Genomic DNA, 25,928 nt, shown 5'->3' with positions numbered 1-25,928 from the left:
GTGGATAGAGCATTGGCCTGTGCACTGAAGAATCCTGGGTTCAACTGTGGTCAAGGGCACATGCTTGGGTTGCGGGCTTAATCCTCAGTGTGGGGTGTGGAGGAGGCAGCCGATCAATGATTTTCTCTCAGCATTGATGTTTCTATCTCTCTTCCTCTCCCTTCCCCTCTGAAATAAAAATATATTTTAAAAAAAGAAAAAAGATTCTTCTTCCGCCCAAAAAAGACCAGAAGTACACTACAGTGTATTTCAATTGGGTATTTTATTGTTCTGGCAACTGCAAAATATACAAATTTCTGAAAGGCAGCCCCTGTGTGAAAGCCGGCACAGCTTCATCCAGGTAATTAATTCAGACAAATATACAGAATGCAGAGAAGTCTTAAGTCGCACGTAAAAGGCCCCAAACCAACCGACAAACAATAAACCCAATGTAAGAGGTTTTCTATTTTCAAGCTCCCTTATACACATTAAATAAATAAATAGCACATTTGCTATCAAAATAATAAAAAAATAAATTTCAAGTATTACAAACGAAATCATCATTGGTGTGGTTCAAACAGTTTTTCTTCTTCCCCCAAATGAAGAGTTTTGTCCATGGTCTCAGGACAGAAAAAGGAGAGGGGTACACTTACCCAAAAACAAATATGCAAAGTTAAAAAAATTGGTCCCAGATATTTTTTGTGGGGGGGAGAGGGGGTGAGAGGCAATAAAGTAGCAGATGCTCCATGCCTACAGCTCCCATACACCCTCCATCCAACGCCTCCTCAGCGGTCACCTCAGCAGCATTCTGCTCCTCCAAAGCTCCCTCCCCATCCACATTCATGCCTATGCCCCACCCAGGCCCTTACAACTATGTTCTGTGGGAGGCAAAGCCTCATTTATCTCTGTACCTACTTCAGGCTGTCTGAGGCGAGGGGTGTGCACCTTCATGCAGCCCCACTCAAATCAGCTATAAGAGACAAAAACCAGAGCTAGCTCTGACAACCAGGAAGAGAATTCCAGAAAGTGGGACACAATGAATTCTTCCTCAAGAGCAGAACCACAGGCCCCTCTGCCTAAATATACGACCACCCTATAAGCACACACTCATGCCAACTGGACACAAGATAGTGAGAAAGAGGGAAAACAACCCATCTTCAGTGGCACAGAATGTTACATACAGATCCTCTCAGGCAGACTGCCAAGTAAGGGACAGGGGTTGAGTGATTTGGTGTGAAAACCTCAAATTTTATTGTATGGTATCTGAAGCATGTCCCACTTCCCAAGTAATCCCAATCAGAGAAACGTACACTCTCCAAAAGCTCCTCTCAAGTAGAAATAGCTGTTCTCTCCACTTCCCACTCCCGCTGTCTCAGCCTGCCCACCCCTACTCTCAGCTAGCTCACAGGCTAATCGGGGTGAGGATGTCAGGCTCAAAAGCAGAGGGCAGGAAAGGAACATGACCTTTGGCACCAGCTTTTAGAAAGATCCTTAAAGGGTCATTTGGACCAAAGCTGTCTCCAAACCGTTTCTTCTGGACCTCAGGACACCCTGTACTTGGAGGCAACAAGGAGATAGAAACTACAGGTATTTAGAATCACATGTTCCCCAATTCCTGCTCGAAATGCACCCCCCCCCAAAAAAAAAAATGTCACAGGTACCACTAAGGCAAGAGGGAACATTTCCCGAGGAATCCAACACCATGCTCAGCATACAGCAGATGCTCCATGAAAACGTGCGGGAATGAGCGGACTCCTGTGGGAGGCCATGAACACAGCCTCTCGGAGGAAGCGGCCCAGAGTGAGGCCTGGCTTGGGCCCTGTCCCCACCTGGGAAATATGGGAAGTGATGAACGTCCTGAAGGCAGGAGGCTGGATCCTTGCTCTTCTCCATGCGGTCTCCCAGGGGCTGTCTTGCAATGATCTGAGCTCTTGCTCCCAGCCATTTACCGGGGTTCCTCTGTGCGCCCCATCTCATGGGAATGCCTGACTCCCCACATTCTTCCAGAGCTCTAGCCCCCAAGGGCACAAAACCCAGACATCTAAATTCCTGAAGGGAAGGTGTCATTTTCAGGTCACATGTTCTGCCAGAAAAAAAAATCTGAAAGCAAAGCAGCCCCAGGGAAGCCATGTCTCACTCAGGTGCCGCTGATCCAGGCCTGAGGCGGAGGGACCATGCAGCTCCCGGGGAGGGGGAGGCCCCGGTGCCATCTCCTCTTGCCAACACCGCCAGACTGTCCAACATCTTCAGCGGCTAAGCACAGACCTGGGACGGTGTGTGGACACGGAGAGGGTCACTGCTTAGCTGATGAGCAAGTCCAGCTCAGGGACTTCTGTCTGTACCTCCAGACTGGCTCTCTGGCCGGCTCCACCCCAGCAACTCGTCTTTTCTTCACAGGTCAACATCCCAGGCAAAGACGCACCAACAAGCCTGATGAACGTTTTCTACATCCCTGAACCGTCAGCAACGGGGACCTAGGCCCCTTTAATTTTAGGATTCTGAGATCAGTGTCATCTTCCCAGCTGGGAACATTTCAGGCCAAGGTCACAGACACGAAACAGAACAGCACAAGGTGCCCAACGTCCCCTCCTCAGGGCCTTCTCTCACCTCCTCCACGGCTCATTGTCCTCACCAAGTCTTGTGGAGGGTCCGTGAGGCCACAGCCTGGACAGTGGGGAGAGCATGGGATGGGGGTGGCCGCAGAAGCATGGATTCTGTGCACACACAGGAAAGGTGTGCTGGGGTCTCGGCCGCCCAGGTGCTGCTGGGAGCAGAGGTTCACTTTGACCAGCAGACCCCTCTTCTACGTCGCCCAGCCCTTTCTGGGAGAAGTCGTTGGGATGGTCGGCCTCGGGTGGAGGGAAGAGCCCTACCTAAGTTGCGGGAATGGAAATGGAATGGAACCGACAGGTCTGCCTCAGTGTGTCTGGGAGGAGTCGACGCTGCTCTGGGAGCCATTCATGTTCTGTTTTCAGGAGAAAAAGGGTGGGGAAGGGGAATTGTTATTACTGTCGACTAGGTTTCCAAAGCAAGAGACTGAAGGCATGCAGCTGAGACTTCAACCTCCCTCCCCCCAGACAAAAACACAACCCCGGAGAGCATCAGTAACCAAACTGGTGGCAGTTGCCCAGGGAGGCCCCGGGAACATGTGGAGGTTAAGGCCAGGGTCGCACGGGAGAAGGGCCTCGTGGCAGAGGAAGGAGAGGAGGGACAGCAGGCAGCTCTGTAGGTCAGAGCTGTCCTGGGAGCAATGGGGCCAGCACCCTCCTCAGCTCTCAGCCCTCGCGAGCCGCGGGGCTGCCCCTGCCCCGGGAAGTCTTGTTGGCCACGCCAGGCAGAAGACGCTCCAGGGGGCCCTCTAAACAGCATTAGGACTCTCCTCCCCACCCGGCCCAAGCAGGGCCGCACACCTCAGCCCCTGGGGTCCAGATCCTAGGAACACGAGCTCGGCAGCTGGAGCACAGGTGCCGCGAGCGGGCTGGACGTGGGCACGGTCACTAAAGCTCTCTTCCCGTTCTCATAAAAGTAATCCCAGCCAGAAGCCTCACCTGTAAGAAGCGGGCCAGTACCAAAACCCCCTAAAAATGTTTTTCTAGCCCTGACCGGTTTGGCTCAGTGGATAGAGCGTCGGCCTGCGGACTCAAGGGTCCCAGGTTCGATTCCGGTCAAGGGCATGTACCTTGGTTGCGGGCACATCCCCAGTGGGAGGTGTGCAGGAGGCAGCTGATCAATGTTTCTAACTCTTTATTGCTCTCCCTTCCTCTGTAAAAAATCAATAATATATATATATATTTTATTTTTATATTTTATTGATTTTTTTTACAGAGAGGAAGGGAGAGGGATAGAGTGTTAGAAACATCAATGAGAGAGAAACATCAATCAGCTGCCTCCTGCACACCCCCCACTGGGGATGTGCCCGCAACCAAGGTATATGCCCTTGACCGGAATCGAACCTGGGACCCTTGAGTATGCAGGCTGACGCTCTACCCACTGAGCCAAACCAGTTAAGGCAAAAATATATTTTTAAAAAATGTTTTTCTATCAGCTGGGGACAGGTGATGGCTGCCACCGCACAGCAGCAATCTCTTTAACCTCCCTAATTTACCCACCAAAAAGGGAGACACTTTTTAAAAAGTGTTCTCTCCCATCCTGAGTGTTTACACCAAGATTGTCTTATAGGGCAGGGGTACAGAGTGGAACCCAGAGAGACAAATATGCAAGGACCACCTGGGCCCACTCCCCTCCCCTGCAGAACGGAGGGCGCTGGTGCAGGAATCCCTGCAGAAGAGAAGCTCGGGCTGGGAGCACTGAAGGCCAGATCTGAGCCTGCTCTCAGCTGGACTCAGGAGCCCAGGCGACCCGACCTCCAACTACAGCACATCAGACAGTCTCTGTGAAGTGGGTGTCTGTTGGGGAAGACTCTGTAGCCTTGAAACCAGAGAGGACCCAGTCAACTTGTGGGATCCGAGCGAGGTGCTGCCCAGCTGCCTCCAACCCACCCTCACACATGTCAAGCCTGACTCCGAGCACCCACAAATGGTGATGATGAGACAATGACACTGGGGGCCGCAGGCACAGGCACTGTCAAACCATTCACTCATGGTGTCCCTGGCTCAGGACACATGGAGGGAAAGGAGGAAGTGAGAGAGGGACCTCGGGACAATGGTGCTGCTCTTAAAAAAATCATGAGTTCTCTGGCATGGGGTGTATGAGTCACACACTTCACAATGGCCAGTCTTCACACAGACCGAGGCGCCCTGCCAGGCAGAGATGCCATGACTCAGAGAGATGCGGAGGGGACCGAGAGGGGCATGCACCGAGCCATTTACCTTTCCAAGGTTAATAAGGAGAAAACTTTGAGAAAATGTGACAGACAGTTCGTCTTTCAAGCATAGTGGGGGCAAAGGAAGAAACATGTTGGAAAAGAAAAAACAAAACACAACATCTTTAGTAGCATTTTGTTGTTAGTGTGCATTTGAAATTTCAAAGTCAAGGATGCATGGTGAATGGTTGGCCCCAAGCACAGGGAACAGCCCCCAGGACTAGATTGGAGGACACCACATTGGCTGGGCCGTCATGCTCGCTTTATTGGGAAACCACACTCACTGGCATCCTCCGGCCACAACCCTTAAGATCCCAAGGGTTCCCCCACTCCCCTCTCTCTTGATGCTCCTGCTGCTCTTGAGAAGAAATGCCACTGGCCTGTACAGAGGGAACAGGGGGCATCAAAATGCAGAGTGGAGTGCAAGCCAGAGCGCTGGACGTCCCCACCAAGGCACAGGGCGCCATCTCTCCCACCATAATAACTACCGGCCACAGGGCACTGGCTACGTGCCAGAGATTCTCTAAGTGCTACGTTACCAAAACACCTCGCAATGTTCCTATCTCCATTTCACAGACGAGGAGGTTGGAGTCCTAGAATGGCACCACCTTGCCCAGAATTCCAAAGAGAGAGGTAGTAGAGCCAAGATCAAACCCGGCTCAGTGTGACTAACAATACACTTTGGGAACTGCAGCCATAGACAAGGGCTCGTGCTCCCAGGCTGGGCTGAGCGCCGAAATCCCAGAGTGAATGCAGATGTGAAGGGTCCAGAGAACACTTGTTTGCTGAACTGGAGGGAGTCTAGCCAAAGGTGCTGTTAGCCTTAGAGATGGGCACGTTCAAGCCTAGTAGGTAGGGGGAGCCCAAATGGCCCCCTCCAGCAGAAGGATTTCTTTCCTGGCAGCTCCAGGCCAGGAGTCGAAAGAAACAGGAAATGCACAGATACACGGGGAGACTCCTAAAGCCTGAATTTCACGGACACGCCCACATTAAGTAAACACACCTCCGCCATGGGAAACAGCTGCATGGGAGAGGCGGCAAGAGCTAAAAAGATCAAACAGCTCCAGGCAGTGTCCCACCAGCGGTAAACGTCAGGTGCCCCAGGCAGGGGCAGGGGAACAGTATCGTGACTGTTCCCAGAAACCAGCCCAGAGAAAGCAGCCGGCCTCAGGACAGCAGGCCTGGTTCAAGTTCTGGTCCTGCCACTCACTGGCTGACCTGGGCCCAGTAACTGCCCTCAGACATCCTGGGGTTATTTTAAGGATCAAAGACAGGAGATATGTGCAAGCACTACAGGTGGTGCCACCTAATCTAAGCGCCAAACAACTCCTGTTTTCCCAGAGCAAGCCCAGCTCTTAAGCTTATCAGGCTGACCTCCCAAAGGCCTTTGGCTTCGGCATGAATGGGGGGAGGTACAGGAAAGGGGAAACCAAATGGGTCTGACTCAAAAGCTGCCCCAATCCTGAACATGACTATTAAGGCTGAGCAGGTTCCCATACAGGACAACCTGATCCAAAACCACAGTTTCCAATCAGACCTCTCCAAAGTGTGGGGGTCCTGGAGCCTGGGGGGGGCGGGGGGGTGGAGGGGAAAGGCGGGGGGGTGGAGAGGGAAGGCGGGGAGAGTCCCTGCCAGGACAAGAGGGAGAGGCTGCAGAGTCTCTTTCTCTGTTTTGCAGATTAGGCTCTGGGTAAATGTTCCCCTAGGAATGGAAGGACTCTCCTAGGGGGAGACACAGAATTTTAAATAATAGCAGCAGGCAGAAAACTTAGCTCACCACCAAAATCTGATGCCAAGGGAAACAAATGAGATTTAGCACTAACAGTAACCCAGGGCGCCAAGAGGGAGTGAGGAGCCAGCTGTGGCAGTGACAAGAAAACAGCTGGGCCGTAATTACTTTTGTGTCTTGTGCTCTAAATTCATGAATCCCTCCTCCAGTGGCCATCTTGCCTCCTTCATATTTCACAAAAACTCATTAACCTCAACATTTCAACAGACAGGAGGCCAAACTGGCAAGCAAGGAGAAAGAGGTGCTAGCAGCAAAACCATACAGAGAAAAATACTTACAAACAGGCTTTCCCTAGCAAAGGCTGCAGAGAGAAAAGGTTGAGAGAGAGGTCAGTAGAGGGACAGGGTACAAGGCCCAGGTCGTGTGAAATCAGGATTCCTCTGCTGGGACCCCCAGCCTGGCCCAGCTTCCAGACTCCCTGAGGATTCAGCTCAGCAGCCCCGAAGGACTGTCCTGCCAAAGTTGGGAGAGCCCCAGCTATGCATCCTCCGTCACCGGGGATAGTGCAGCCCCACACACCCACCACCGAACCCAGCCCAGGCCAGTCCCTACAAGTGTCGGTGACAGGAGCCTCTAAACTTCCAACTATGACCCCACAGTTTACACCAAAACAACGTCATAGGCATGCCACGTAGAACGTCAGTTGTTTTCATAAAACAAAAAACCCTCTCATTTTAGACCTAAAAGGAGTATTAATTAGATATCTCCAAGTCCTACCCCCTCATTTGGAAAGCTATTTGAAGGCCAGGGAGGGATGTAACCTGACAATAAAAGCCTATGGTTAGTGCCAAGGGCAGACACTGTGCTTGATGCTCAGCACGTATTCCCTCCTTTGATCTGCTATGGCAGTTGGCACTACTCCCCTATTCTACAGATGAGAAAACCGAGGCCTGAAGAAGTTCAATGACCAGCCCGAGGCTGCACAGCACTTGTCCCCACATCCCATTTCCAGACACCACAGGATTTAAATGAGCTTCAGGCAAAATGCAGGGAGAGTGCAGGCCTTAGTGCCAAACTCTTAGACAAATCCAATTCAAAGTTAGCCGTGACTTATTTGTAAGAGATAGAGGCCTGGTGGGTGGAGGTGGGGAAGACCCTGGGTGGGACCCAAATTTGTGCCCAGAGATTTCTATGTCTCACAGATTCTTCGCTGCCATTGAAGGAAAAAGTGGTTTTCTAAAAACAAATCCTAATTTGTTCGCCCAGTAGCGAAGATCTTTCAGCCTTTAATCTTCCCAGGGAATAAAGGGAAGTCTGGTAGGTTTTTTGCTTTTGGTTTTTCCGCTACCTGCCGAAGTAACTGCTGTGAGAAAGTGGCTGTTTCCAGACCATGCAGCCCTGGGAGTTGGGTGCCCAGGTCCCCACTGGGCCATGTGGGCTCCGGCTGAGGGCATTCTCCGAGGGCCCCCTTCAACTACAGCTTTCCCACAATGGGGAGCCCCGGGGAGAAAGGAAGGAGCAATTCTCAGCCATGGGCCTGGGACAGAAAAGACGTCCTCAGGCCATGCAGAAGCCAACGGCCCAGAGCTGCATGGAGACTTCCCAACCAGGGGCTGCCTTCCCCTCTGCCTTCAAAACCTACCCACCAACGTGAGTAGGACACAGGCACCACCATTTCTCCGGCTCTGCCCAGTGAAGGGAACCTCCTCAGAAAGCAGCTATGCACGCTCACAGCCATGGTCAGGACGGACCTGACTGGACCTCCAGGATGTTATAACCTTCAGGCGCTATCGCGTGTTCTTCCCCTCCCCCACCCACATGCAGGCGTGGGTCTGAGGCTATGGTGGCACCCAGGGGCTTCTCCCCATCCAGACAGGAGACACGACGGCCAGGAAGGAAAAGGGGGGTCACGCACTTGTCCAGGCAGCTGCGCGGGCACCTCCGGGGGCAGGCAGTTGGGCAGGGCAGCGGAGGCAGAGGCCACATGCTCCTCAAAGCTGTTGATGCGAGGCTTTTTGGTGGGCTCGGGGCTGGCTAGTGGGGTGACACTATTGCGTCTCATGAGTGGGTTAGGTCCCTTCTTTGCATCCTAAGCGAGACAAAGACAAAAGAGAGAAGGCGACAGTTACACGGAGAGGGGAGGTAAATAAGCCAAAAAAAAAAAAAAATCAAACCCAATCAAAACACATTTCTCTGCTTCTGGAGTTTAATGACAGGACAAGACCGACCATGGTGAACGACCCTGGGACCACGGGGTGCCATTCTGTCTTGCATCTCCCAATCGACAAAGGATGATCTCCACCTGAGGCCCTTTTCCAGATCATTCCAAGACACCCACCCAGATAAGCTCGACGTTCACAAAGCAGGCGAGGGGAGAACAGTAGGACCAGTTCTCACAGTCATTCAGTTACAGCGGACAACGAGGTGGGAGAGAAGGACCTTGCTGCCAGCCTCCCAGGGGAGACGTGGAGGGGAGAGAGGCCTGGGCGTGAGCTCGGGGAAGGGGACAGGACGGCAGGACAGGAGGGCCGGAGGGAGGTGTCGGTGCTGGACGCCCCCGTACTGACCGAGAGCCAGGATCTGCAGAGCAGGCGTGGAACAGCTCCTGCGTCCACACTACACCCGGCTCAGGACAGGAAAGGCGGGTTCCAAAGCCAGCAGGAGGCACGAGACCGGAGGGAGGCAGAAACAGCCAGCCAGAGCCAATCACTAGCCTTCCGACCAAGTGACACTGCGATTGGAGCGATCCCCGTGGCCTGTCACTAGAGCTCGTCACCCGGGAGGCCGAGTTGGAGTCTGTCTCCACCAAGGACCTGCCCCGGTTCTGCACAGTGTTCAGGGACCATCAGAGCCCCGTGCAGCCGAACCCTGATGCTGGGGGGTCAGGCTGGGAGGCTGCTCCGCACAGAGCCAGAGGAAATGCAGCATCCGCCACCCACAGATGTCCAGAGAGGCGGGTCACAGAGCCAGGGGATGCTGCCCTCCTGCGTTTCAGTCAACCAGACAGGCAACTGCCGGTGGAAGCCAGGGTTTTAATGCCAAAATCTTCTGGTCAAGCTCCCAGGGAACAGGAAAGTCCCCTGTACAGACGGGAATGTCATACTCGGTGTACAGGAAAGTGTGGGACCGATGCTGGCAAAGCACCACATTTCGACAGTTGGTACAAAGTAAATTCCAACTTTCTTCCATGACATACACGTGGGCAGAAAGTGGCTCTGCCCTGGGGAGAGCCCGCCAGGCCGAACATCAAATCTCGGCCCTCCCAGAGGATGATCGGATGCCACCAGGCACTGCTGTCTCCTGGAAAAGTTTCCACCCACCATCCCTCCTCTCCCTAATTTCCAAATCATAGGTTTCTCCACCCGGCCAGCATGGCTCAGTGGTTGAGTGTCAACCTATGAACCAGCAGGTCATGGTTGGATTCCCGGTCAGGGCACATGCCCAGGTTGCAGGCTCGGTCCCCAGTGTCGGGCATGCAGGAGGCAGCTGATCAGTCATTCTCGAATCATTGATGTTTCTATCTCTCTCTCCCTCTCCCTTCCGATCTGAAATCAATAAAAAATATGTTTAAAAAAATCATAAGTTTCTCCAGTCCCACTTCCCTTTTCACTATTATCCTTTCCTGGCAATTCTGCACCTACCCACAAAGAGGTGACCGTTTTAACCAGTGGCCCTGGACACTGAAAGCAGTTTTAGCTGCCTCACAGGAAAAGGCAACATATGTGTGCTGTGGCTACAGTTAAAGAGCAGAATGTGTCTCCCTCGTTGCTACTCCCTTCTCGGTCAAGGAGAAATGGGGGAAGAAAGCATGAAAAGAGAAAAAAGAAGACGGCAAAAAGCCACAAGAAAGACAGGGCAGGAGCGCACAGATGCTGAGAAAAGGGAGGGGAGAAAGTCACCCAGGCCCTCCTGGTTCCAACAAACTATCTCCGTGAGAACAGAGACTTCCTTCAGCGTTTACAGGCAACACAATACTAGGGACTTCCCAAGAGCTCACACGTATGGGTCCCGCCCCGACAGTCCTCGGGATGGAGGACAGGAAGGGGTGCTAAAGGGTGGAGGCCCGAAGCTTCCACTCACCTCTGACCTCTCCCGGTGTGTGTTCACGGACTCCACATTCAGGTAGATGGACTCTACACGGCAGCCTGGCCGGGGGAGAGAACAGCTCACGGTTAAAGGGGACAAGCCGCCTGCAGCCCCGCAGGCACCAGGAGCCACCATCCCAGGGCGGCAGGGCTCACGCGGCGCGGCCTGCGTCACCACACTCACCATAAGCGACTGGCGTCAGCTTCAGGACGGTGTGAAGGGGGCATCTCAGGTAAGGCATTTCCTCTGAAAAGATGAGAAAGGGCCCCACGATCAGACATGAGACTTGGGGACGGACATTGCCAGGCCCCCAGTGAGAGCTCGGCCAGGTCGGACCCTCAGCGGCATCTCCCCGGCCCCACCCCTCACACAGGCCCTCCTGGAAGGTAGACAGCCCTAGAAAAGACACCTAGCCCAAAGAACAAAATCAGAACACACCCCAAACCCGCTCTCACAGGAGTTACAGTTTAAAAAAAAAAAAAAGCGTGACAGGATTCAGCTGAACCTCTGGCCGACTCAGACTTAAATTTTTCAGGTAGTTTTCTGGGCTATTTGTTCATTAGAGGGGGGCTGCAGAGACGAGCTGGCCCCTCCCACCTGGCCCAAAGCCACTGAGAGTGGACGAGAGCTTTCAGGGGCTGTGACTAAAGCTGTTGGCCCACATGCCTCACGTCCTGCTATGACGGTTCCCAGGGGATGGCCTGAGGGCCCTCAGAGGGGGGGGGGTCCTTGCTAGCCCTCAGAAGCACAACAGCACCCTGCGCAGGTCGGGTACGGCAGGACCAGGTCCGCTGCTACCCCAGACTCAGAGGTCATTTTCCCCTCCTCCTTTCAGGATGGCAACGAGCTCCCAGCCCCCACCCCCCACCCCCAGGACGCTTTGGGGGATGCGGCACCTGCACTCTTATCCAGGAAGTAGGCCAGCAGGCAGCGCAGGACGGCCTGGTGGCAGATGACCAGCACATTCTCCTGCCGCTCCAGCTCCATGATCACTGGCTCCAGGCGCTGGACCAGGTCCTGATAGGACTGCAAGATGGAGGGACAGAGGGACAGGCGCTGTGCTGGAGCCGCACACACAGGAAGGCAAGATCTGGGCCACCTTGGCCACCCCTCACTATGAACTAGAGGACATACGATTGATCAGTCAACACCCAGGCGTGTCTTAGTGCTGCTGCCTATGGGCCCTGGGCCCACCTCAGCGGGCTCCCTCGGAAAGGAAAATCGCCCGTGTGTTGCTGAGGATGTGGAGAAGCGATCCTGAGGACACTGGCCTGTACCCTCCCTCTCTCACCGCTCCTTCCCTTTCCTGACCCTCTGCAGGGGGAGTGAGGACTGAAGTCCGACACACGCTGCAGCATGGATGAACCTCGAAAATGGTACACTAAGTGACAGGAGCCAGATACCGAAGCCCACATACTGTACAATCCCATTTATATAAAACTAGTGGCCCGGTGCACAAAATTCGTGCACAAAGGGGGGGTTCCCTCAGCTCAGCCTGCACCCTCTCCAATCAGGGACCCCTTGGGGGATGTCTGACTGCCAGTTTAGTCCTGATCCCACAGGGATCTTGCCCCCAACTGCTCTTCCCTGCCTGCCCACAGGGATTGGGCCTAAACCAGCAGTTGGACACCCCCCTCACAATCTGGGACCGCTGGCTCCTAGCTGCTCACCTGCTTGCCTACCTGATCACCCCTAACTGCCTCTGCCTGCCCCTAACCCCTCTGCCTGCTGCCTGCCTGCCCCTAACCTCTCTGCCTGCCTGCCTGATCGCCCCTAACTGCCCTCCCCTGCCGGCCTGATCTCACCCCCAACTGTTCTCCCCTGCCAGCCTGATCTTGCCCCCAACTGCCTCTGCTTGCCTGACCACCCCTAACTGCCCTTCCCTTGCTGGCCTGATCTCATCCCCAACTGCCCTCCCCTGCTGGCCTGATCTCTCCCCAACTGCCCTCCCCTGCAAGCCTGGTCTCGCCTCCAACTGCCCTCCCCTGCCAGCCTGGTTGCCCCCAACTGCCTTCCCCTACTGGCCTGATCTCTTCCCCCAACTGCCCTCCCCTGCTGGCCTGATCTGGCCCCCAATGGCCCTCCCCTGCTGGCCTGATCTGGCCCCCAATGGCCCTCCCCTGCTGGCCTAATCTCGCCCCCAACTGCTCTCCCCTGCCTGCCTGATTGCCCCCAACTGCCTCTGCCTGCCTGCCTGATCACCCCTAACTGTCCTCCCGTAAAGGCCTGATTTCGCCCCCAACTGCCCTCCCCTGCCAGCCAATTTGGTTCTGATTGGTCGGTCTCTATGCCAGTCAGTGTCAAAAGCTCTGCATCCTAGGCAGCCATTGGCTCCTCACAGTTCACCCAGATTTGGTTCTGACTGGTCGGTTTCTATGTCAGTCAGTGTCTCCGGGCCTATCTCCAGGTCTGATCAGAAAGGTGGGGCTGATCAGCAGCCCCCGCGGAGGCCTGGAGAGAAACAGAGTTGTGGCTGCTGGCGAAGCCCGGAGAGAAAGAGAGAGGCAATGGCTGATCAACAGCTGCCACGGAGGCTGCAGATGAGACCCTGCCTCTCTCTTTGGGCATCTCTCTGGGCCTGATCCACAGCACCCTCAGCAGTCAGTGCTGGGTCAACACAGCAACCCAGCACTGACTGCAGGACTAACTTCTGGTTGGTCGAGCATTCGGTCATTTTGGACATTACGGACCCTGGGTTTTTATATATGAGGATGCCCAGAACAGGCAACTCCACAGGAAACAGATCCGTGGCTGCCAGGAGCTGGAAGTAGGAGAATGGAGACTGACCGCTAACAGGTTGGGGTTTCTTTTTGGAGTGATGGAATGTTCTAGACCTAGTGGTGATGGTTGCATGGTATTGTGAATATACTAAAAATCACTAGATTACATACTTAAAAATGGTTAAAACAGTGAGTTTTATAGTATGTAAATTTTATGTCAATAAAAATAAGTTGAAAAAGGCCTCTCTGCTGTCCCCCTTCCTTCTCTTACTAACCAGGTCCCAGGAAAGAGGGCCAGGGTGACACAAAAGGATAGCATCTTGGGCTATGGGGAAACTGAGATGACAGGCCCCAGGTGGGCAGGGCTCCCGCTAGGTGTCACCTGCCGTGGACCCCCAGAGCACCACCTGCATTCCAGACTCTCTGACTAGGGCTCTAAGCAGCTGTTCACTTGGCCGAAGTGAGCTACATACGGCCTTTGGGGACTGCCCGCATCAGGGCCAATTCAGTCAGCACAGTGACTTGCGATGGCGGGTCTGCATCTCGCCTGCGGTCAAGGGGAGAACCCTCGCACCAAGGGAATAATCACCCGCCACTGCTATTCCTTCCCGCACTTGTGTGTGTCGTTAGAGAAACACATCTCTCACTGATGCTCACGGTACTTCCCTTGGAGCTGTTTACAGATTCGGTGTAGGAAGACCCGATTCAAAGGTGAAAGTGCCAGGAACAAGCATCAGAACAGCGCGTAGCTCACTGTGCAGAATCGGTTACCAGTAATGGTCCATCGGGGTGCCCAGCGGCCCTCTCTTGGCCTAGCCCGACACCGCAGCCCCTGAAGGACCGTGGTGAGCTCCACCAGGCACAGCACATAGCAGGTACACCTGACCATTGCTCGCCGAATGGACAATGACCCTAGGAGGAAGGACAGCAGGGCCAGCACACGTACCTCCCCAGTGGGGTACCGGTAGTAGTACTTGTCCTGCTCGCGCAGAGCGTACTCCTCAGGGTAGGTGTCCTTGATCTCCTCGTAGGTCATCTCCTCACAGACACCCTGGAGAAAACACCCGGTCACCTTGAGTTGGTCAACACACACGTGTGGTCTGAAAGGGCTCTCACGATTTACAGCAGATTCAGCAAGAAGAGGCTCCCTGGCCCTCTCGCTCCTGCCCCCCAACGGCCATAGCCAGACCCGGAACTCACAGCGTCGATTTCATTGAGCGCTTTCCACTGTTCATAGGGAAGCTGAAGGGCTTCTGCCGTCTGGATGGTGCTCTTCAGCTGGCTGGCCCACACCTTGAGGTCCTTCAGGTTCTGCTCCTCCACAAATTTGCTCAGGGCGTTGGCAAACTGAGGGCAGGGACAAGAGGGACACACACTGGACTCCAGGCTCCTGTGCCCCCTGGAGAGGCAGTGCCGGGCTTGTTCCCTGCACTAGGGACGGTCACTTGGTTGTCATTAGGATGGTGATGAGACAGAGAGCAACTGAGGAGCCACCCCCCACACACCCTCCTCACAGCCCTGGAGACACTCCCTTCCCATACACATACACACAAGCACACACACAGGAACACACACACATACATACAGAGATGCATACACACACACACACACACACACACGTAGACATATACACACAGGGGCACACAGACACACACAGAGACACACACATACACACTCACAACCCACCCTTCAGCCCCATACCTTTCCCCCTGTTCCCCTCCTACCTTCCTGCCCCTGACGGACAGGCCTGAGTCCCCTCCGATCTTCCCCTGGAGGTTGTGCTCGCTCTCTCCGTGCCGACACAGGTAGATGGTGCGGGGCTGCACGTGGATGTTCATCAGGTAGTACACAATTCGGCTCTGGATGTGGTCCTGAACTCTGTTCACCAAGAACCGCCGGCCCACGTCGATCACCTTGATCAAGGACAGGTCCCTGCAGAGGAAGGCAACCAGCAGGTCAGAACCCGCTCCCCCCATCAGCGCAGCACCCAGCTGGGGCCAAGGGCAGACTGGCCCCAAGAGAACCACACATCTGCCTGTATGTTCCCGGGGGGCACAGTCTGCATCTATGTGATCTAACAGTGAGTGTGTAACTCACACACAGAGTGTGTGGTCGAGAGGCTGACGGCCTCCCAGAAGAGGGGGAGAGAAAAGCAAAAGAAGGGAAAGAAAACCAAAGGGACCCAGCCACTGGCTGAATATTCACTTCCCGCACTGCCTACAGAGTTAGTGTCTGAAACAGTTACACTGGACATGCAGTGAAGGATTTTTTTTTTCAAAAGATACTTTAAGAGAGTTCCTGAAAGTATCCAGGAGCAACTGCATTGTGGGAACTTAAAAGCCCTAAAGTAGGTGATTCAGAGGGGATCCCCTCCGAAGAACTACCTGTCACATTTGTCGGGGTCGAGGGGCTGATAGCTGGCTTCATAGCAGTTAATTCTCTTCATGAAGTCCTCCATGGCCTCTGCTGAGTTGCAGTCTTTGTAATCCGGGCTGGAGATTTTCACTTCCTGTAACACCACAAAGAGGCAGCTCATGAATCATGCTGGAGACTTTCTGCTAAGTCGAAGCAGGATTTGGGGCAGGCAATCGGGGAAAGCACAGACATCCTTGGAATAATGATGATCCGAACCAGTGTTTAAGGGAAAAAGGAAATACACTGGTGCTGAGTCATAACCCGACAATTATGCGGGGAGGGCACCACGGCAGACAAAGGATCGCTGACTGGATGGACAGAGACGGGGGACCCACGAGGGTTCTAATGAACACCTCTGAATGGGCCACGATTCGGAATCAACCCAGTAGGCATGTCACCTTCAGCATCCCAGCCCTCAATAGCTGAGCTCCGTGTGAGCACCTGTGACATTCTCCACACCAACAACAGGCTTTCGGTTAGCAAAGCTGCCCCCGGTGCTGCTGCGATGGCCCGGACCCTGGGTGTCAGGCAGGACGCTTCCTCCACCGCCCATGGACAGGCAGCAACCAGTCCATGACTAGCACTTTTCTAACCCAGGCCCAGTTCCTTCCAAGGTTCGCTCATATGGGAAGGAGATGGAGGAGAACCAACTCTCGAGCCTGCCATCTCCTCCTCTACGTGAACAATAGGTCTGAGCAACCTGGCAGATTGTAGGGGAAATCTCTGAATTTTTTAATGCATGTGTCCTTTTCCTCAACAACTACCACAGCCACAAAAGAGAGGCAGCTACTCTTTCTACACCCGAGTCCAGCGGGGAGTTGGTGTTTCATGGTGCAGGGCTTCAATCGGAGAAGACGAAAAAGTTTCTAGAGCTCGATGGTGGTGGTTGCACAATCCTGTGACTATGCTGAAGGCCATGGAACGGATCCCTTAAAGACAAATCTTTTCTCCCAGCACAGCCACCCACACAAAGGTGACAGTTAAGCTGCAAAGTCGCTTTGAGGCTTAATCAGAGAAAGAGGCTTCTGAACACGAGTGAGTCCTGGCCACACACATGGTGACAGCTGCTCACAGGGAAGCGTGACTTTGCAGCGACTCTGTCCTTTCCTACCAAGTGGAGCTGGTAGGACCAAACCAAAGAAATACAGCAAAACCCTTTGTTTAGATTACAACAACTTCTGTTTCCCCGTCCTTTGAGCCTCTTCCGCTGAGACCACTCTGGGCTGATTTTCCACAATATGAATAGCCCTTCCTGAACTATGAACTCACTTCTTAGAAATGCGTGTAAATATTCCCACTGCCTTGGAGAACAGGCCCAATACCAGAAGCTCAGGAGCAAGCAGCAGCCTTTTAAAGATGCACACTTTATATGTAGCAATACCACACCATGCCCTGCAGCAATACCAGACCTGTTGCTCTGTATAGCGGTGTCTTATTCTGATGCATTTGAGCTAGACAGAAAATTATCTAGAAGGTGACTTGTGGTAAAGTCTTCACGGTAACTGTTTGTATTTACAATATACTGTTATCAAGTGATACAATTTCAGAATTAATCAAATTAAGCTGCCAATTACCCTCAGTTTATGCGGGCAACCTTCTCTTGGCACAGGGAGAAGAGGAGGATATGTTGTAGATTCACCAGCAGGAAGAGAGTTTGACTACTCCCATGCTTGCCAAACTGGGAATTCTGCCTTTAGTCCACTGAGTCCTATGGCCGCTGTCAATCCACAACCACTTACCTGCCTGGAGGGCTGAGCTGCCCCTTGCCCCAAGCAACCCCATCACCACCCAGCCTCAAGCTAATGCCACCCCCAGAAACTGTTCCCGGACGCTGCCTTACCTCCCATGTGCCACAATGAATGCTTTCTGCAGACTGTCTGAAAGGGCCCTGGATAAAGCCAGGCCAGATCGCTGAACATGCTTCTAAGTTAAATACCACTCGGCACTTCTGACCTCCCTGGATCCCACCTCCCAGACAATATCAACAACACGCTGAGAGAGGCAGCTTGTTCTCAGAGTCTAGATACTTTCTCTGGGCCTGACCTGGTTCCCTGCTTTTCTCAGACTCCGCCACTGGAGCGGGGGTCCTGCGTTGTCTTACCCTAATATTGGAGGCCACAACTGTAGGGTCATCGCACACTGACTCGATGAAAAACACCTGGGAAGAAGAGAGACAGAAACGTTAGGAAGCAATAAATGCGGTAACGCAAAGGGCCAACTTTGGTATCGCTGTAATGCCATCACAAATCCTCAAAACATAAAAAAGGAACCACTCACTCAATCTCAAGTCCTTCCCCAACGGAGAGATGCCTCCCCCACCCCACCAGGCCTGGTAACCCTAAGAGCCAGCGCCAGGAAGGCCCTATCTACATGTGGCAAAACCAGGGCAGCAGGAGCTGAAGGACCAAGTATAAATCAGCTGATTCCTCAGGGTTCTCCTCTCTCCTGAGCACTCCAGGGCAAGACAAGCCGTTTGACTCACCTTGAAATCATTTTCTTTGGCAAAATTAAGGATCATGTGTCTCCTCTCTCTAGTGGTATTGGTGGCATCGAAAACCTGGGAGAGAGCAAGGATAGTGAAGAGAACCCAAGTTTGAGTTTTAACAGCATTTATTTACCAAGTCACCAAGGAGATCAGGCCTGTCACTTCTAGGTAGAAGCCAAAAAAATGTGGTTCCCGGAGAGACTGCGCCCTGCCCCACGGCCCTCGGCTCTCTGCCCTCTCCCACAAACTCCGGCTCCCAGGGAGGGGAGGGAAGGTGGGCACAATCCTTAAAGCAAATGAGTCACAGTAACCTGCAGGGAAGGTGCACATGGAAGGGACACTGGCTCCGTGGCTGCGGCCACCCCAGGTCCAGCCTGCCTTGGAGGGTGGTGCCCAGTGCACACAGAGGAGGGGTGAGCAGAGCACACCAGCTGGCTGTGCCCGAGTCCGCCCGCTACCCACCTTCCTGGGTCCCTGTGCTACGCTAGCCCCCTGCTTCCCTCAACCCTCAGGACAGAGGCACTCGTCCCTATTGGAGGTGTCCCCACAATGGCTCTTGGCAATGGCTCGGCTGTGTCTACATTTCACCCTCTCCAGGGCACCATCCCACTTCAGGACTGGAGATAGAGGCAGCATACTCCCGACTTACTGAAATTTGGCCCCCTTCCTTCGTCAGGTAACTTTTGACGTCTCTCAAGGCAGCGAGGGCACACTGCCTGCAACACGAAGAAAGAGAACATGCATCAGAGCCTGCCCATCCAAGCAGTGACTGGCGATCCTACTGCTGAACTGCCCTGCTGGCCGGGGCTGCCAGGTGCACACCCCGCAGGCCCAGAGGCTCCCCACCAGAGCTGCACAGAGGGCTGCAGTTACCGTCTGGAAGTGGTGCTCATGCTGGCTGCACACTGAAACCCCCTGGGAGCTTTTAAGAAACCGATGCCCAGGTCTGGCCCATAGATCCTCACCAAACTGGTCTGGGGTAGGCCTGGCATTGGGATCGTTCCAAGCTCCCTGGTGATTCTAAAGTGTAGCCAGGGGTGAACACCATTGCACTTGGGTTTCATGATCACCTTGGGCTTAAAAAACAAAACAAGACACCACCGCCCTTTTCAGTATAAACGGCTGATTTCCCATAAAAACGATTTTGTTCATTCTTAATAATGAAACATTGTTGTCGAGCTGGATTAGAGCATCCGGAGCAGATAAAAGCAGCAAGCCTCAGAGCGGCCAGGAAATTTCTCCTAATACACATGGAGGTGGGGCCAGCTCTGATGGTCACCTACAGAGAGCCACACTGCTCTCTGCAGGCCAGCTTCCTCTTTCTCTTACCAAGCCTGGCTTTCAAAAGCAAAGCAAACCAAAACCCAAAGCCTCCTGCGGCAGCTCAGCAGCTCGGGCCTTACTTCCGGACTCGCATGGCCTCCTCATTGTCAGGGCGGAAGAAGTTGTAGGAGCTGTAGTGCTTCACGGCCTCCCGGCGGTACTCTCCAACGTTGAACACTGCAGAGGGCACAGAGCGGTCACTCAGCTGGCCCCCAGGAAAAAGGGGCCACTCACAGCTGGGAACACTCTCCAAAAAGGGAAGCCAAGCACACATACACACACACACACACACACGCCAACTTGAATAAGATCCCGGTAAGATGTGGAAAGCAGAAAGTGAACTGCCTTGTCCAGTGCAATCACTGACCTAGAAGGCAGCCCAGCTTCCCCCAGACCAAACACGGCTCAGAGCCACCTGCTTTTCCACAGGTTGTCGCCTACAGCCCAGCCCTGTCCAGCCTCATGAGGTCAGGGGCTGGAGGCTGAGACTGTGAGAATAGGTGGCAGCCATACATCTAACGAAAACAGGCAATGCTTTCTGCCGATGGTGCCCAGGAGAGAGTGGGCTTGCGCACCACGGCCAGGTCCAAATCAGCCACTCTTCTGCGGACGGGGCCGCCTGCCCCCACAGGAAGCACTGGGTATTTACTGGGCACTTACTATTTGGGGCGCTGTGCTGGGCCCAGCGGGGAACAGCAAATGTAAAAGTTGGTCCCTGTTCTTAAGACATTTCCCATACAGTTGAGAAACCAGGCAAAGATTCATCACAATATAGTCAACCGTATGGAGCACTTTATGACTGTCAGTGATGAATATCACAACTAAGTGCCACAAGAACTTAAAGGTAAAAGCTCAGCATAGACTTCGGGGCCAGAGAAGGCTTCTTGGAGGCATGGGCTGAGCTAGGCGGGATTCAGGGCAGAGGGACTAACAGAGCAGCCAGTCAGAAAAGATCTCAACACAAGGTAAGGGAGTGTAAACAGCATGGTGGGACACAGCCACAAAAAGTGCCCCCAATATAGGGAGAGATCAAGCCAAGATAGTCCCTACGTGGTGAGCCCCAGCAGCTGGAGATGGGGCAGTGGGGGGCTTGGTGAGCAGGATTTGCAACACACAGTGTGACTCTCAGCCTTGGGACATGGCCTCACCTTTCGTGGGGACACCAATCCAGTTGAGGTAGCGAGTCAGCTTCTTGGATATGTAGGTCTTACCCCGGGCTGGGAGGCCCACCATGACAATCACTGTTGGGGAGTTGGTCAGCTTTGGCCCACAGGCTGCAAAGAGAAACCAAGAAAAGTGCCATGGATGAAGCAGTGCTCAAGGATGGACCAAGTCCTGTGCCCCACAGCAAACTTAAAAATTCCACAGAAATTCCTATTTCATTCCCACCTTAAAGCTCTGGGCATTACACAATCCAGTGGGGCTAGCGCCCCCTGGTGGCCAGAGCCCTTTAGTCACACCTTGTAGTCCACCTTGTTTTCAGGTGATGAATGACAGGAATCTTAATTCCCAGCCTGATACCAGAGCCCTAAAGCCAGCTGGGAAGCCGGTTACTAACCCCAGAGTAGAAGGCACTCCACCCCCCAACACTAATTAGCATGAGGTCAACAGGTTCCAAATACAATCTGTAAATTGAGGTGGCAGGTAGGAGTGGGGCTTCTACAGTTGAAATACAGAGAGGCCAATCATCAATTTCCCAACCTCCACACAGTAGGTCTGGATGACCTTCCTTAAAACTGTTTTTAAAGAAGACAAGTAAGAGTTTATCAATTGAAAGTAGGTCAGGGACCCAGAATGCAGTCCCACCCCCATCAAGGGTGACAGATAAATTCCTCTGTCCTTGAGACTCTCCTGCCCTTTTCTGCCAAGTTCTGACTGATGCCAGGGCTCTGCTTAAGAAATGGCAGGTCAAGCCCTGGCCGGGTAGGTCAGTTGGTTAGGTCATCATCCCCATATGCTAAGGTTTCGTGTTCGATCTCTGGTCAGGGCGCAAACTAGAATCAACAGCCAATGAATGCATAAACAATGGAACAAGAAATTGATGTTTTTCTCTCTCTCCCTCTCTGAAATCAATAAATAAAAATAAAAAGGAAATGCAGGTAACAGAGTCCCAGATGCTCCAGGTCACAGAGCCTTGGCAGAGTCCCAGGAAACCCAGAAGGTCTTGCCTTGTGAATCTCCTCTTGGCTTCGCTGCTTAACTACTGTCCCATGTTCCTCAATAAGAGAATCTCAATAAGACGAAACACCAGGGAGAGAGGTTTTTCACTGTGTTTTAAGAAAGCAGCCAAAAAAAAAAAAAAAAAAAAAGGGGGCATCCCAAAGAGCACCACTCTAAACATTTCACACACAGTATTTCCTTGGCTGGCGTCTTGCCCCTGAGACTCTCAGGCAACTCCAGTATCCTGGTGACGAGTACACGTGAGCCAGGGGCTGCCCACTGGGAGCAACACTGGCCATCTGCCCACTCCCAGCCCAGCAGCGCTGCCTGGAGCTCACTGGCTGCCACAGTCAGCCCAGCTCTCCTCAGCAGCCAGGCAGCACTGCTTCCCAGGCACCGGCTACAAGGGTGCAGGCAAAGGTATTCAGGCCGCACCCCAAACCTAGACCATGGTCAGATTTAGACAGGGGCTCTGTTTCTAATAGGCCAGTGCCAGATGGGGGAGAGGAGAGAGAAAGCCACCAGGCTACTGACAAGCACGGGCTTGAAGGAAGAACGCCTCCTCTGAAGCTGGATGTGCCCCCACACAGACCCACACTCGGCCTGGTGACCAAACCGAGGTCAGATGTCCAAACGCCCACTACAGGTCTAGGATCTGTGCCCTGGACCTATAGGCTAGGGGCAAGGAGGAAGCAAGCACACTACACAGGGGCTGTTTCTTTCATGGTTTTGACCATCAGTGACCTCCATGCAGAGTGAGGAGGAGTAGGAGGAGAAGGAGGAGGAGGAAGAAAGGCCATCAGGAGGCCAGGACACATTCGGGAGCCACAAAAGCTCAGGCCAAGATTCCTCAGATCCCGGTGGCCATGACCAAACAAGTGGCTAGAAATTTCCCTGCCCAGAGTGAGCACATGAGTAGAGGAAAGAAGCACCAAAGGGCTTTCTTGTATCCCAAGGGACAAGCAGAGAAAGATGACAGGCTCCCCAAAACCAATGGGAACATAAGACACACCCTACTATATACGTTGTGGCAGCTGTAGGTGATACAGGAGGAAAGTGTTCTCACTTGTGCCCCAAAACAATACTTACTGTACTAATCCTTCCCCCAAGCCATTGGTTTTTCCCTGGTCTTATCTGATGCCCTCACAAAGCTACTGCTCCCAAGAGCATCCAAACATGCAGAGACAGATGGACACACACACACACACACACACACACACACACACACACACACACAATCTCTGAGCTGTGCACATTTAGGAAATACTTTCGTTGGAGTCATGCCAAGGAAGTGGAGACAGATATTGACTGATTTATCAAACTGGGGATTAGTTCTACTATCCACTAATCATACGAATGAGCTCCAAATCTCCTCTGGCAGTAGATGCTTTGGCAGGAAAAAAAGCACAAAGACATGGCAGAGTAAATATCCTAAGCTAAAAAATCAGGTTAAATCTCAAATCTAAATAAACCATCAGTCCCTTGTTTGGCAAAGCAGAAATCGTTCTTCCTATTCCTTTGGCTTGTTGTATAAGAGTCAAAGGAGCTGGAAGGGGGACTGCCAAAGGTGGCCACAGCTGTCCCTGGGCTCAGGTGCTCCGGGGTCTCAAACAGAACAGGAAAACCACAAAAACTTTTGACTAAACCTTTGGGTCTTAATCTCCATCATCCCTCCCTACTCCTTATTTTGTAATATTTTATTTAATGCTCACCAGAGAATATGTTTTTACTGATTTTTCTTTTTTTTTGAGAGAGAGAGAGGGAGGGAGAGAAACATCAATGTGTTGCCTCTATACATGCCCCAACCGGGGAGCAAACCTCACAACAGGGACATATGCCCTACTCAGGTCCATATACCAGAACCTCTGATGTATGAACTCCAGTAGCCAATCCTGAAAATGGTCAGCCAGAAGGACAGAGGCTGCAATTCCAATACCAGCCCTACAACCCAGGTTAATCCTATTTAATAAAAGCATAATATGCAAATTGACCATCACTCCAACACAAGATGGCTGCTCCCATGTGGACACACAAGATGGCTGCCACAAGATGGCCAGGCCTGCAGGAGAGGGCAGTTGGGAGGAAACAGGCCTGCAGGGGAGGGCAATTGGGAGGGGGGGGAAACCAGGCCAGCAGAGGAGGGCAGTTGGGGGTGACCAGACTGGCAGAGGAGGGCAGTAAGGGGAGACCAGGCCAGCAGGGAAGGGCAGTTGGGGGGCACCAGGCCAGCAGGGGAGGGCAGTTAGGGGTGACCAGGCCAACAGGGGAGAGCAGTTGGGGGTGACCAGGCCAGCAGAGGAGGGCAGTTGGGCGGGGGGGGGGGGGGGGGGGGGGAACCAGGCCTGCAGGGGAGGGCAGTTGTGGGCAATCAGGCCAGCAAGGGAGGGCAGTTAGGGGTGACCAGGCCAGCAGGGGAGGGCAGTTGGGGGGGACCAGGCCGATAGGGGAGGGCAGTTGGGGGTGACCAGGCCTGCAGGGGAGGGCAGTTGGGAGCGACCAGGCTGGCAAGGAAGGGCAGTTAGGGGCGACCAGGCCTGCAGAGGAGGGCAGTTGGGGGCGACCAGGCTGGCAGGGGAGGGCAGTTAGGGGCAATTGGGCTGGCAGGGGAGTGATTAGGGGGTGATCAAGCTGGCAGGCAGAAGCGGTTAGGGGAATCAGGCAGGCAGGCAGGCGAGCCGTTGGGAGCCAGCAGTCCTGCATTGTGAGAGGGATGTCTGACTGTCCGTTTAGGCCCGATCCCAGTGGGATTGGGCCTAAACGGGCAGTCAAGACATCCCTCAGGGAGTCCCAGATTGGAGAGGGTGCAGGCTGGGCTGAGGGACACACACACACACACACACACACACACACACACACTGTGCACGAATTTCGTGCTCCGGGCCTCTAGTCTGATAATATGCTAACATATTCTCTATTAACTTCTCTGATAATATATAACCCACTGACATAAGCAGGTACTTGACAGCTGTCCTCATCCACTATGCTTATAACTACAACTCATGCTCAGAATATAAAATCAACTATTGGAAGACACTTTGCTATTGCTCCCATCCCTCCTACAAGTCTTCTACCCAGAAACCCTCCAAAATGCTAACCTCAAAAAGATGCCCAAGTCATTTGTGTTCGCTTCTACAAATGGGTAAGTTATTGCTTCAATGACAAGTCCAAGGGGAACAATTAGAAGGGGCTGTTTGCGTGTAGCCCTGACCAGCATTGCTAAGTGGTTAGAGCATCGGCACCCCCCACCCCCACCCCACAAACCTCTGCATCAAAGGGTTGCGGGTTGGGTCCCAGGCACAGGTCAGGGCACATGCAGAAGGCAACCAATTGATGTGTCTGTCTCACCTCTCTCTCTCTCTCTCTCTCTCTCTCTCCCCTCCTTCCCTCTCTCTCTAAAAATCAATGGAAAAAATATCCTCGGGTGAGGATTAACAAAAGAAAAGACAGACACATGCAGATGGGGTCAGTTCCCAGCATTGCCTGATGGAATTTTGATCACTGTGTGTTTACAGTAACCACTGAAACCTACTCCCACCAGGCAAGGGCACACCAAACTCTGTACAGAAAGACCTGCTGTGACCCTGCAGTTACACCATCACCTAGGAAGGGCTCTCTGGGAAAATGGCTGCATACACTTGGCCCTAGGAGAATGAAATGCAGGCTCAGAAAATGATAGCAAACACTTAACTCTTGTCTACTAGACATAAACGCTCTCTGGGATCACATTAGCTCAAAGAGTCTGCTTTAGTTGATGTTTAAAACCAACATCTAGCCCTAACTGGTTTGGCTCAGTGGATAGAGCATCGGCTTGCGGACTAAAAAGTCCCAGGTTTGATTCCGGTCAAGGGCTTGTACCCTGGTTGCGGGCACATCACCAGTAGGGGGTGTGCAGGAGGCAGCTGATCGATGTTTCTCTCTCATCGATGTTTCTCACTCTCTATCCTTCTCCCTTCCTCTCTGTAAAAAAATCAATAAAATATATTTTTTAAAAATAAATAAGTAAATAAAACCAACATCTAAGTGAGCTTGCCCCAGGGGCGTGTGCCTGAGGCTTTTTTTTTTTTGGGGGGGGGGGGGAGAACCTGGCTGAACCAACCTTTTTTCAAAAGCTATTCTGTACTATTTGATGAATAACATACTCATTATTTTGCATGCACATTTTAACACATGCCTAACTAATCTGTGTCCAATGAATGGCCCTCCCAACCC

The 25,928-nt window shown here is 53.0% G+C and overlaps 1 protein-coding gene across 3 annotated transcripts in view; it reads right to left on the bottom strand.

The window, feature by feature from the left end:
* Nucleotides 1–243: 243 nt before the first annotated feature.
* The window catches only part of PFKFB3 (6-phosphofructo-2-kinase/fructose-2,6-biphosphatase 3), a 91,387-nt gene continuing 65,702 nt past the window's right edge, over nucleotides 244–25,928 (bottom strand). For all 3 annotated transcript variants that reach the window (XM_079774945.1, XM_079774947.1, XM_079774946.1), the window contains 14 exons: nucleotides 20,708–20,833; nucleotides 19,640–19,736; nucleotides 18,886–18,952; nucleotides 18,234–18,308; nucleotides 17,853–17,909; nucleotides 15,721–15,845; nucleotides 15,061–15,268; nucleotides 14,537–14,683; nucleotides 14,283–14,387; nucleotides 11,513–11,642; nucleotides 10,800–10,862; nucleotides 10,611–10,675; nucleotides 8,446–8,619; nucleotides 244–2,944 (listed from right to left, as the gene is read on the bottom strand). In XM_079774945.1, the coding sequence (XP_079631071.1) occupies nucleotides 2,897–2,944; nucleotides 8,446–8,619; nucleotides 10,611–10,675; nucleotides 10,800–10,862; nucleotides 11,513–11,642; nucleotides 14,283–14,387; nucleotides 14,537–14,683; nucleotides 15,061–15,268; nucleotides 15,721–15,845; nucleotides 17,853–17,909; nucleotides 18,234–18,308; nucleotides 18,886–18,952; nucleotides 19,640–19,736; nucleotides 20,708–20,833 (1,487 nt within the window). In that variant the 3' untranslated portion in view covers nucleotides 244–2,896. The remainder of the gene's footprint in view (nucleotides 2,945–8,445; nucleotides 8,620–10,610; nucleotides 10,676–10,799; nucleotides 10,863–11,512; nucleotides 11,643–14,282; nucleotides 14,388–14,536; nucleotides 14,684–15,060; nucleotides 15,269–15,720; nucleotides 15,846–17,852; nucleotides 17,910–18,233; nucleotides 18,309–18,885; nucleotides 18,953–19,639; nucleotides 19,737–20,707; nucleotides 20,834–25,928) is intronic.

The sequence above is a fragment of the Cnephaeus nilssonii genome (assembly GCF_951640355.1).
Source record: "Cnephaeus nilssonii genome assembly, chromosome: 1".
Lineage (NCBI taxonomy): Eukaryota > Metazoa > Chordata > Mammalia > Chiroptera > Vespertilionidae > Cnephaeus > Cnephaeus nilssonii.
Note: the sequence above shows the minus strand (reverse complement) of the source record. Positions and strands in the feature narration are given on the sequence as shown.